General features: G+C 35.2%; 1 protein-coding gene across 2 annotated transcripts; it reads right to left on the bottom strand.

The window, feature by feature from the left end:
* Positions 1–5,470: 5,470 nt before the first annotated feature.
* Positions 5,471–12,916, bottom strand: zgc:113425. Of its 2 annotated transcripts, none has more exons than XM_087280455.1 (7): positions 12,865–12,916; positions 12,433–12,606; positions 10,158–10,217; positions 9,951–10,082; positions 9,727–9,873; positions 5,969–6,029; positions 5,471–5,814 (listed from the first exon to the last, which is right to left on the bottom strand). In XM_087280455.1, the coding sequence occupies exons 2-7, from the start codon at positions 12,595–12,597 to the stop codon at positions 5,708–5,710; spliced, it is 672 nt and encodes a 223-aa protein (XP_087136581.1). In that variant the 5' UTR covers positions 12,598–12,606; positions 12,865–12,916; the 3' UTR covers positions 5,471–5,707. The 2 variants fall into 2 exon arrangements, with proteins under 2 accessions (XP_087136581.1, NP_001013570.1); NM_001013552.2 differs by having other exon boundaries at positions 5,473–5,814; positions 12,775–12,873.
* Positions 12,917–13,907: the final 991 nt, after the last annotated feature.

Consider the following 13,907-nt stretch of genomic DNA (forward strand, 5'->3'; position numbering starts at 1 on the left):
AGGTTTAACTAGGTTAATTAGGGTAACTGGGCAGGTTAGGGTAATTAGACAAGTTATTGTATAGTGATGGTTTGTTCTGAAGACTATTGAAAAAATATATAACTTAAGGGGCCTAATAATTTTAACCTTAAAATATTTTTAAAAAAAATACAAACTTCTTTTATTCTGGCCGAATTAAAACAAATAAAACTTTCTCCAGAAGAAAAAAAATATTATCAGGCATACTGTGCAAGGCTCGAAATTAACTTTTTTACTTTGTAGCACCAGGGCTCCCAACTTCAAATATTTAGGAGCACCAGAAAAAATTTAGGAGCACCACCAAAAATAAATGTGCACCATTGCAAATGGTATTTTAAGGGATTTATTGTATTTTAAAACAACATCAATTTGGACTAACAAAACAACAGAAACAACTATCTAACTAATGCTGTGATGACTTAATATTTGTGCAATAATTTTGTACAATCTAAAATGTACGTCTAATAATTATAGAATAATAATGATGATGAAAATAACAATAATACTAACAATGAATTACATTTCTCATCATTACGCTGCCTTAAATGTGCTTGAATGCGAGTTATCTGCTGTTAAAGTCTGTTACTTTATGAAAAAATTATTTATGGTTTGCATCAAACAAAAAATAAAGCATTGCAGTAAGAAATATTTATTTTGCACTATTGTTTTTATATGCATGTCAATTTAATAAATAATATTTCTGCTACAAAACAAATGAAAGACTATAATAAATCATTTAGTTCACTGCTGGAAGCTGCAAAGCAGTCATCAGTAATTAAATAGAAAAATAATATACACCTCAAGACAGAATAGAAAGTAATAAAGTCTCACTTTTATCACTCTTTAAGCGTTTTGGTTTCAGTTTGTGTCTTTTAAATGCTCAGTCTCGTTATGAGCTGATCCTTATTTTTCTGTGTTTGTGGGAAATCAGGCGAGTCAGCCGACCCAATGTATGAGCAGGCAGAGCAGGATTCTCGCGATGACCACCAGCGCATTACCGCACTTTGTTGTAAACCGCAGTTTCAGTGTAAACTTAGTAAAGACGAGCTTCTTTGGCGATGATATGTACAATATTAGATTTTACATTTAGCGGATATTAGCGCTGAACATGCAGTGAATGCAACGCATTGAGAATTGGCACCTTCTTCGAAAACTCTCGATTGATCTCAGCTGGCGGATCAACATTCACCACATGTCATGATCGCTCTCATCTGCGCCTCAACTTTAGGTGGGGTTTGCAAACCTGTGCCGTTTGCATTTCCCGCGGTTATTAAAGCTCCCTCCCTGTCATCCAACAGCGGAATGCCTTGAGTGATTGACAGCTAATATGAACCAATACAGCGGCAGGGAAGAGCGATTCAGCACGTTTTTAGAAAAAATCAAAACAGGTCGCACTACAGCCATTATATGCAGTCGCACAAATGCTCCCAAATTATGCTCCCAATATTATGAGGTCGCATAGATTAATTTTCAGGCGCATATGTGACCAAAACGGTGGCAATTTTGAGCCCTGCTGTGAAAATTTCCTGAATCTGTTAAACATCATTTGGGAAATATTAAAAAAAGCAAAAAAAAACAAAAACAAAGGGGGGGCTAATAATTCTGACTTTAACTGTGTGTATGTATGTGTGTGTATATATATATATATATATATATATGTATGTATATATATATATATATATGTATGTATATATGTATGTATGTATATTGTATGTATGTATATAAATATATATATATATATATATATATATATATATATATATATATATATATATATATATATATATATATATATATAAATATATAGCCCACTATGTTAGGTGTGGAGTCTGACACATGACAATGACACAACTTTTTTGGTCTATATCTAAAACGGTAGGGATTAGGCCACATTTTGTTTGTTCAAAGGCTCGTACAAACCGGGACGCTTTCCGTTTGTGTTTATCGTTAGCGTTTTTCGAGATATTTTTTCGGGTTTCAAACCCAGTCGATTTTCACTGCCGTCGAGTACAAGAGTGCAAAATCACTCCATGACGTTACATTGCGCTACACAACTTTAAGCTTCTGACATCTGCTTGTACCACAGAAGAAGACAAAGTTGACACACCTGGCGTTTTGCGCGTTGGTGTGCACCACCCTTTGTTTAGTCACGAGGTGTTAAACGTCAACGGAAAACACGAGCAAAAAGTGTCTCGGTGTGAACGGGTCTTTAAACACCTCGTATAAAGGGCACCAATGTGATTGTTTACACCAACGCGCAAAAGCATCCTTTTTAAAGAAAAGCCTCACGCTTGTTTTTGTTAATCAGGTTGGCAGTTTTGCTCACGTGCACGGAGCTGTTGAAGTTACAGTAAACGGCACTTAGAGGCGCTGGAGTGCAAAACTGTCAATGCGAGCGCAAATTAAAGAAGATGCCCAGAGACGGTATGAACGTGGAGCTGCTTATTGCACTGGTGAACAAAAATCATTTCTTCATCAATAGAGCTGGTAGGTGCTACTTGAGCCATCCATGCTTGTTCGAATCGCCTGTAACTTTAACAACAAGCATGTCAACTTTCTTCCGTGTTACAAGCAGGTGTCAGAAGCTTAAAGTTGTGAAGCGCCATCTAATGTCAAGGAGTGATTTTGCATTCTTTTCTGCTCGACTTTAAAATCGTTTGGGTTTAAATCTGAAAAACATCTCAAAACGGTGACTATAAACGCAAACAAAAAGTGTGCCGCTGTGTACGAGCCTTTACTTTTATCCACGATCTCACATTCTCTGTCTTCACTCCCCAGAGCACCTGACATCACATTAGAGCTTCCTCTACCATTGATATATTTCTTTATTTAACCAGATATAAAAAAAACCCTTTGAGATCAGGATCTTATTTACAAGGGTGACCTGGCCAAGAGGTCCGCAACACACGACTTAAGAAATAATAATAATAATATTATTAATAAATAGAAAATTTGTTAATAAAAACACAGTTTATTGTTCAGCTATACCACATTAAAATATATTAAAACCTGGACTGTTGTTGTTTGTTAAAAAGGATAGAGCGAAATGATGTAATTAGTAGCTCAGACACTTTTAGTTCAGACTGAAGAGTATTCCAAGATACACCCACAACACGGATTGCTGTAAATCTTGTTAATGCCAGGGAATCGTCATAGGGAGAGTTAAATGAAAACGTTTATTGATTTGAAACGTATATTGATTCACACCATAATACCAGCCATACACGTAAAACAAAAACAATGTCCTTCAATTTGGTCACGTCCAGCAGTCGTCATCCTTGAACCGATCTCCATCATTGAAAACTGCTTTTCTGTTTGTTCCACTGCTCCGCTTGCTAGATGTTTGCTCACTTTCTTTTGCAGTCTGAAGCGCATCGAATGCACGAAACGCCCAATTCCTGCCACAGGATGTCTAATCGCATCTTTGCATTGACTTCACATGTAAATCACCTGCGCTTCATCCGCCTCTGTTTACTGCACTGGCTGCAAAACAATTCCCCCCACTCTCATGTAATGTAATGACTGTGAGCGCACGGGTATCATTTTTCAGATACATCACATGCGCTGCGTATGCAACGTCTATATTTAAAACAATTCATTGCATACTGAAATAAATCCAATTTGATTATATGGTTTGGAATTGGATGTTTTATGAGATTATTTACATTTTTGCTATTTATTTTGCCTTTATATTCACAAATTTTTGTTGATTTTTTATTTTTTTTTGTTGGATTCAACAATCATGGAATCACGAAAAACCAGGGGGTCTGGTTAATAGTAAACCGACAAACATTCTTGATTTGGGCTTTCTTGTTTATTTGATTTAAAGCCCAATTAAGTGTCCTTCAAACTTGAATTACACTGGCAGCATCATCTAAAACATAAGCAGATCTCAAAAATCCAAAAGAGCAGTGTCACAGGTGTGCAACAAATATATGGGAGAATATTTATAAGGGTTTGTTTTTTTATTATAGATAATTGTGTTTTTTTCCCCAGTGCAGGTTCATCAGTTATGTACCAAAATGTAATTCGTGATATCAGGGGTCAGCAGTTAATACCAGAACTTAAGCATGCACATTCACAATATATCTGTACTGCTCATTTGTCTGATACAACTCATGCCTTCAATGCTTTGAGAGTGATCATTCTGAGAAAAAAATCATCTACAATATAAACCACCAGTCTACTAGAAGCAAATGAGAGGAAAAGACATGCTTGTGTTGTTTTTATTTTATTGTTTTACTAAATAAAAGTACCTCTTTAAATTTCAGCAGACTAATGTTGTGATTGTTGGTCAAAAAAAAAAAGAGTCTATATTGCAAATGACATGCATAGTTCATCTGAAATTGACGGAATTGATCATAGTCTACACTACCTGACTAAAGTATTGTCGCCTATCCAGGTTTCAGGAACAACAAATAATATCTTAACTTCTAGTTGATCATTTGGTATCAGAAGTGGCTTAAATGAAAGGCAAAGGCTTCTAGATTACGCTTATTCTACCAAAATAAAATATGATCATGCCTGATTTATAATTATTACATCAGGGCAGTAAGGTCTGACTTTGCTTAGACAAAAGCCTTGTCACTTAGAAGAAATAATGTCCAGTATAGAATATAAAGTCATGGTGCAGTCAAGACTGAATGAATATTGTGTCTGACTGCCATGAGCTTGGAGGACTGCATCCACACATCTCTGCACTGACTCAAATTACTCATTGATAAAGTCATCTGGAGGCAAAGAAAGCGTTCTTGCAGGACTCCCAGAGATCATTAAGATACTTTGGATTTATCTTCCATGCCTCCTCCTCCATCTTACCCCAGACATGATCAATAATGATTATGTCTGGTGACTGGGATGGCCAATACTGCAGCAGCTTGACCTTCTTTGCTTTCAGGAATTTTGATGTGGTGGCTGAAGTAGAAGGAGCGCTATCCTGCTGGAGAATTTGCCCTCTTCTGTGGTTTGTAATGTAATGGGCAGCACAAATGTCTTGATACCTCAGGCTGTTGATGTTGCCATCCACTCTGCAGATCTCTGCACATCCCCATACTGAATACAACCCCAAACCATGATTTCTCCTTCACCAAACTTGACTGATTTCTATGAGAATCTTGGGTCCAAGCAGGTTCCAGTAGGTCTTCTGCAGTATTTTTGATGATTAGAATGCAGCTCAGCAGAGGATTCGTCAGCAAAACCTACCTTCAGCCACTTTCCCAAATGATCAGCTAGAAATCAGGTTATTACTCTTACAACTAGGATCAGCGACAAGACATTTGTCACGTAGAGTATATATATTTAAATGTAATAGTTTGTAGTTTGAGGAAACTTACAAAACTTGCTAAATTAAAGGACAAACTTTAAAAACTGAGTTTTTGATATGCTGTTTGGTCTACACAGCAGCGTTTTGAGATCCTGAAAGTGTCCATATTTAAATAAAAATCACGTTATGTAGATTTATAGGTTGTTTATTGTAAAATATATATTTACACAAGTTTAAATATGCAAAAATATCAGTCTATCATATAAAACTTAAGCAAAGGCACTAATATGGCACTAATAATAACAAAACATCAACAAACATTCAAGCAGAATTAAAACAAGCAAGCTTAATGAAATGTCAAATTCACTTTAGAAATTAATGTAATCTATTTCACACACATTAAAATATTTATATACAATAAAAATACTAAGCTAATCTGCTATATGGAGGACATATTGATAGCTCTTGCTGTTCCTGTTCGGGACAACGATCCATGAATGACACAGGGGAGTTAAAGATTCGCTCGTCTCCGTCTGCATGAAACAAAAGAAAATCTCATTAAAGCCGGCCACATCCTCAATAACATCATCATCATCATCATGGCAAGCTGTGGCAAATGACCCCTGTGAAATATGATTGCCTTATCTAAATGGACAAACCCACTGCAACAACACATCTTCCACATACCTTGCCAAGTGCATACAAGTTCAGTTGGACTGACAGGATCGTTGTGAGGAGCTAGAAACTCCTGTGAAGTGCACAAATATGCGGTGAGTAGCATACTTTTCATATACATTTGCACTGTATGTCATTGTCAATACCTAGATGTTAACAACAGCATGGACTGCGCGATTATCTACATTGTTCTCACTATTTATTCTGTACAGACCATTTTGAGGGATGTAAACAAGATCAAGAGTCCTAAAATATCTCCTGTTTTACAGTTTTAAATTTCCATAACATCTGAGAATCCAAAACCATCCACATATTGATTGATAATGTTATGATATCTGTTATAATGTTACGTTTTGATTGAATTGCCTCTTGTTATAAATATAAAATAGCTTAATAACATGCAGCATATGTTCATGGGCCAAAGACGACCACATTGAAATTATCTATAAACCATAACTTTTGGCAGTCTATATTAGTGATGTGAGAAATAAAGCTTGAACCAATCGCTTACCAAAATGATTCTCTGTTTAAATGCGTTCAATACAGCACATGCTAGTAACACCTGCTCATAAAAGCCATATAAATGCCACAAATACTCAGACAATACATGAATTAAAAAATGCCTTTTTTTAAAACACACTGCAATTGTTAAATTATGAGTATAACCTATCAAATGCACACAGCTTATCTCCATCATATTATAGAATTATTTAAGTGTCTACAAGGCGTATATTAATTGTTTCATTATGAGTTCTGCTGAACAGGACTGCAATAGACTATTAACTAAGGCCCCCTATACCAGGGGTGTCCAAACTGCGGCCTGTGAGGCTTTTTATAAACAATAATAGAATCTGGCCCGCTATACAAAAATGAATGTAATTCAATAAATAACCACTGGGTGTCGCTATTACACGCCTTCAATAGGCAGCAGTTCCCTTTATGAAGTAAAACGAAACTGAAAGAAAACATAATTGATAATCACGTTTTGGCGAGCCATGGCACAAGCAAGAAAAGGAAAATCAACAGTGAGTGCAGGAAATTTCAGTCACATTGGGGCAAAGAATATTTCTTCACAGAGGTCAGCGGAATATGTGTCTGTTTAATTTGCCAGGAATGAGTTGCAGTAATGAAGGAATATAATATTAAAAGACATTATGAAACAAAACATCAGGCCTTCAGCTCTTACACTGATGCCGAACGAGATCAAAAAGAAACAATTAGCAGCTGCCCTGTCAGCTCAACAACAGCAGTTTTTTCGTACTAATAAAGTGCAAGAAAATTCTACGCTGGCTAGTTATTATGAGCTGGCTCAGCTAATCGCACAGCACAGGAAACCCTATATATATATATATATATATATATATATATATATATATATATATATATATATATATATATATATATATATATATATATATATAAAGATATATATTTTTTCCCCAGAGATGGGTCGCGGCTGGAAGGGCATCCACTGCGTAAAAAACGTGCTGGATAAGTTGGCGGTTCATTCCGCTGTGGCTACCCCAGATTAATTTTAGTATGTAAAATTTGGCCCGGGACAATGTTTTTTTTTTTTTTTTTTTTGCAATTCAGATTGTTTGCTCATATGTGACACATCAGATCTGTTCTATGATCGTGTAAACACATAATAAACGCATGCATTTGGATATTTAGAGATCGGTTTCAGGCCCCCTTCATATGTGGAAATAAATGGAATGGTGGATAAATGGAATGCTAATATCATGTAAACCAGCAGATCAGATTTGAGGAGTTCTGTTTTGTTTGTCATTAAACTTGCGACATTGTAGTACTTTTACTCCGTTTAATGATGTAGAAGGAAGAGCATGTTTGGAGACGCCGACAACATCAATAACAACAGAGGAAACATGGAGGAGGAAAGTGGTCAGTCGCCTCAATTTGCTCCCACCAGACCGGAGATCTCTCTTGTACCCACAAATTCCTCTGAATGGTGGAGGACACCATACATAAACTATCGGCTCAAGCTGCGATGACGACTCTCCGCCTCCGCCTCAAAATCATTTTAAAATTGGGCGAACTTCGAGCTAAAAGCAAGACAATTTCTTCCAATGTGGCTAGTGTGGCGCAGATGCTAGAACCTGTCTTTACACATAAGCGACGTTGTACATTGTATGGCAAGTGTAAACACATGAATGGGATATGGGTCACAATTAAAAAAAGGTGTAAAGGGACAGGCAAAAAAAAAAAAAAAAAAAATCAGATACAGGCAACAAATCGGAATTGGGCATCAAGACCTGACAGTGTAAACGGGGCCTAAAATTCCTTATCACTTTAAAAATGTCCATTAAAACATTAAACCTTTAAATCTGAGATCAAAAACTATAAAACCCGTTCAGTGATTCACCACTAGGGGGTGATCTAAGTGACCCAACCCTCCACCCCCTCCCTCCTTTCTAATGGAGATCTACTAAATTTTAGAAATGTAATAAGGCCGCGTTAACTAAAATCATGTCGTCTTGTTAATCTGATAAGCACTCTAAACCAGGGGTTCCCAAACTTTTCAGCCAGGACCCCCAAAATAACAATGCCAGTGACTCATGACCCCCACTATTATCAGAAGTGGTTATAATCATACAAACACTGCACACAACACTCAAACAAACTATATAAACACAAGCATATTGACAACACAAAAAAGGGCAACAGTCCAACAACCATATTATTTTTATATTTTAAATATTATTTAATATTAACCTCACCTAATGAGACTGGAGGGCACAATATTCACTAGTCTTTTCTTGGTTTAATTTTGGACCACTTAAAGACCATCCTCCATGTTCAGTGTCCTGTATTTGTTTTAAATGTATGCAAGTGCTGTAAAGGTGTCAGAAAGTTTAGCTAGTGCCGTAAAATCAATCTGATGCAACTGATGCTATTGTTCTGTCATTAATCTAATGTAAAACCCCTAGGGGGTTGCAATCCAATGTAAAATAAAAAAAAATAATAATAAAACAAAGGCTGATGTTTTTTTGTTTGGATATTGTATTTTTTATGTAACTATTTTTATCTTCTGTAGGTTATGGATTAACAACGGTAATTATAAAAGTTTATTCAAATTTATTCGATTTTTGGAAATCTCCAATCGACCCCCTTTCATTGTCCCCCGACCCCCACTTTGAGAACCACTGCTCTAAACCACCCATTTGAAACGAAAGATACATAAAGGTTTTGAATCTTCATGAAGCATTTCTTTTAAAGCAGCATTATATCCATACACCATAGTATTGCAATATATATTTTTGCAGCAATATTATATGGATACACAGATACTCATTGATATATCGGAAATATTTCACTTTACTATTTGGTTGAGTATCAAAATCAGTTAAAGTCCACTAGATCGGTGTTTCTCAACTACGTTCTCTGCACATTGTCCATGTCGCCTTAACCAAACACACCTAATTCAGATCATAAGCAGAGACTGAAAGGCCTGTAATGAGTGTGACAGACAAAAGAGACATCCTAAACATGCAGTGCTGATGGTCCTTCAGAAACGTGGTTGAGAAACACTGTACTAATAGTTCATTTCTCATCTGACCAATTAGTACAACTTAACCAAATGAACCAAAATCATTTGAAGCGAAAAATCTGCACATTTCATTCAGTTTCAGTGGTATTGTTTACATTCTGCGCTCCAATATGGCCAGCTGATGATGCATCGTGAAAACACCCCATTACTGCATTTCACACTGCAGGATACTTGTGTTACAAACGACTCATTTGTTACTCACCATGCCATTTGCAGAGTCATAACAGCCACAAAGCGGCAAGCTGCGGCATCCGATGTACGCAATAAGAGAAGAAAAGAGCAGAGATCCTGTGCAGGCCACCAGGAGGGTGCAGTTTGCTCCTTTCACCATCCGGCTCAGGACAAACCTCTGCACAGGACACAGCTTGATTAATTTTTCTCTGTTACAGTGAGCATATAACAGATGATCCAGTGTTCGAACTGTACCACTTCAGGAACCGGATGGGCGTGGAAGATCTCATCATCCTCCTCTCCATAGCTGAGAGTGACGCAGGCGTAAACGAAGACGATCACAACAGCAAAAAGCGACACCACGGAGGACACGATCATCACGTTTACCTGGAGGAATTAGTAAGTGTCTGTTAATATCAACAAAAAAGGAGGCAAAATATGATGAATCAGATGAATAATTACCAAATAAGGGTTTTTCTTTTGTGACGCAAAAAGGGCAAGTACACCAGGGGCAGCCATGATCTAAAAGAAAAGGAAAGAATCACTGTCTCTAAATGTCAACAGGGCAAATTCAGTTAAAGTCTAACACCTAGGCCTTTACTGTAATTAAAAGCATGCATGTGTAAATCTTTTGTTTCTAAAAGTATTATAAAGGCCATTCAATGCTTTGATATGCTTTCCTTTAGTGTGCATATGCAAGCATGTGCTGAACTGATCATGTAAATCCCACTACATTAATAACTTTGAAATTCGCAATGTAAGATTTGAGATGCCACAAATACTTTGATGTCTTTGACAATTCAAACATGAGCTGGAAACAGACAATCGGCTCCACACCTCACCAGGTGGGAATGTGGGAACCCCAACTCTTCTTCTTTCCTTCATTAACATTTGAAGCATCCCCGCAACCCCCTCAGTTCAGTCACCCTCTCTTTATATGTTCTCACACAGAATGGTCATTTCAAAGTATGAAGGTTCTGTATCTATATATAGATCATGTTTGATATCATTTAAAATGTCTCAGTGCGACTAGTACAATGGTCTCATTCCGTCAGAATTATACATAATAATAGATATATAACTTCAGGTATCTTTTGAACCACTGCTAGGGGTGTGCCTTTACTTAGGGGCTTCTAGTCAAATGACCATTTGTTCCCTATAGGCAGAAACTCTTCAGATCTAACATGCCACTAAATGCAAACGCCGAGTAGTTTCTTGGTGTGACTACTTAGAAGTCAACAAATGAACGAGAATAATATACAATAACGAATCTAAGGGAATATTCAATCATAATCTATAGTATTAAAAGTAACAAAATAATCTTATCAATGTTTTAGAGTCAGATAAAACAAGGATGAATACATTCATGTTCTAGACCACCTCATACTAAAACTGAGTCAGATATGAGTTAAATTTTAAGTAAATGAACATTGTGCACTGGAACTACCAAACATGCAGCAAACCTTCATCCACCAGTTGACAACATCGTTGGACTAACTGGTTTGACCTTACAATAATTTTGTTTAAGGGTAACAATTGTTTTCAGTTTTTGCCCCATTGACTTCCATCATAATGACATTGTTTTTTTTATTCCAAGGCAATCAATGCCTTCAATGACACCAAACAATCATGCATTCTTGATTCTTCCCTGTTATGGAAGTTATGGAAATATGTAATTTTTACTGTTGAACACAAGTTGGCAGCATTTACCCTTTAGATGGGCCTGTGCAAAAACGTTTCTGGCTTTGATATGGAGTTCTATGAGGTAAAACAGCAGATTATAGTGTGTGTGCTTAAGTACACTTACTGTGTTTACTATGTTCTGAGAGCTGAGCTGCTTATTTAGACTTTCTCAGACATATCAAGGTATATGCACAAGGGTCTCACACACACACACACACACACACACTTTTTTTTTTGCACTGAAACTGATGAACAACATTAAAAATGACAAATTTTACCTCTTACCAACAGGGTAAACCAGCATCAATCGATAATTCATTATTATATAGGGGCTTTGCAATTATAAGATCATCAAAAATAGCAACAAACATGACGAAAGGGTAGTAAATTTGCCCAGAGTGTATTGCTGAATTATTGAAAAATATCAAAAGCATTTTCCCAAAATATGTATTTAATAAATAAATACGCAAATAAATAAATAAATGTATATATAAATCTACGTATTCTTGCATCAATAAGACAATAAATAAATATGCAAAGAACTAAATGAATAAATACACAAATTCCTGCATAAATAAAACTATAAATAAATAAATACACAAATTCCTACATAAATAAAACAATAAATAAACAAATAAATAAATAAATGAAAATACACAAATTCCTGCAAAAATAAAACTATAAATAAATACATAAATAAAATAAATAAACACAAATTCCTACATAAATAAAACAATAAATACATAGATAAATACGCAAATAAAAAATAAATGAATAAATAAATACACAAATTCCTACATAAATAAAACAATAAATACATAGATAAATACGCAAATAAAAAATAAATGAATAAATAAATACACAAATTTCTGCATAAATAAAACAATAAATAAATATGCTAATAAATAAATCAGCAAAAACCATTCCATTTGCTGATACTCAGAGAAAGCTGTGGCCAAAGACTTAAAATCCCCCCAGAGCGGATGAAAACATCCTCAACAGCACACACCAAGGTTAAAATAAAGATAATGTTAGTTTAGTTTGAGTTTCTCACCAATCCAGCCCATAGTGGAGCCCTGGTCTCACTGAGAGTAGTGCTCTTGCGGAAAACCGCATCCATAAAGCCGCAAACCACGCAGAGCCCCGCGCACGCCACCTGAAGGATGCCCAGCACCACCACACTCTTCTGGTTGAAGATGAAATACCTGTAACGGTCCATCCCAGGTCTCTAGAAAGCACAGAACAGCCAAACAGAAGAACATGAACATATTATTCAAAAGAGATAAACGTTTAGTCTCTGGAAGAGCTTTCATTAAACGCTTATAAGTGGAAACGCGAATCACTATCGCTTTTCGTTTGTGTGTTGAAACGAAACCACTTTACTAACATAATGTACCTTAAAGCCACTCTTCTGATTTACTATATAGTTCTTATTGGTTATAAGTGATGTATAATTGCTGTAAATTCAAGCTAAATCCGTATTTACCTCTGCCGTTTTTCCTTTTTCACTTCCGGACCGCTTTTGTTTAGAAGCAAGCTCTGAAACCCAGCGTGTCACTCATTTACCTGGCGGGCGCGCGCAGGTGCAGCAGGATGGTCACGCCCTCCCTCTCTGTGCGTGCATGATTACAGCCAGTTGTTTAATACTGACATTTCACTTCCCCAATCTCTTTTTTATTGCAATAACAACAAAGCAATTTATATATATATATATATATATATATATATATATATATATATATATATATATATATATATATATATATATATATATATTTGGCAAAAAAATAGCACAAACCACAAATAGCAATCAGATAAATAAGAGTTACATTTAAAATAGTATATATAGGGGCCTCACAGCAAGAAGGTCGCTGGTTCGAGCCCCGGCTGGGACAGTTGCCATTTCTATGTGTACAAAGGAAGAAACCTGCAAAAACAAATAAATAAACACGCAAATATATAAGTAAATATCTATAAACATTCCTTCATAAATAAAACAATAAATAAGTAAATATGCAAATAAATAAATCTATAAATTCCTGCATATATAAAACAATAAATAAGTAAATATGTAAATAAATATCTAACCAAATTCCTGCATAAATAAATAAATACTAAAATAAATAAATAAATACACAAATTTGTGCATAAATAAATAAATACTAAAATAAATATTCAAATAAATGAATAAATACACAAATTCTTGCATAAATAAAACTATAAATAAATAAATATGCAAATAAATGAATAAATAAACAAATTCCTGCATAAATAAAACAATAAATACCCAAGTAAATAAATAAATAAATTTATGCATTAATAAAACAATAAATAAATAAATATGCAAATACATTAATAAATACAAAAATATCTGCTAAAATAAAACAATAAATAAATAAATACACATATAAATAAATAAATAAATAAACAAATTCCTGCATAACTAAAACAATAAATAAATAACTCAATGCATAAATCTACAAATACCTGCATAAAGTAATATATAAATAATAAATAGCTTGGTGTGAA

This window comes from Danio rerio, chromosome 14 (assembly GCF_052040795.2).
Source record: "Danio rerio strain M-AB ecotype USA chromosome 14, GRCz13ab, whole genome shotgun sequence".
In the NCBI taxonomy this organism is placed as follows: Eukaryota; Metazoa; Chordata; class Actinopteri; order Cypriniformes; family Danionidae; genus Danio; species Danio rerio.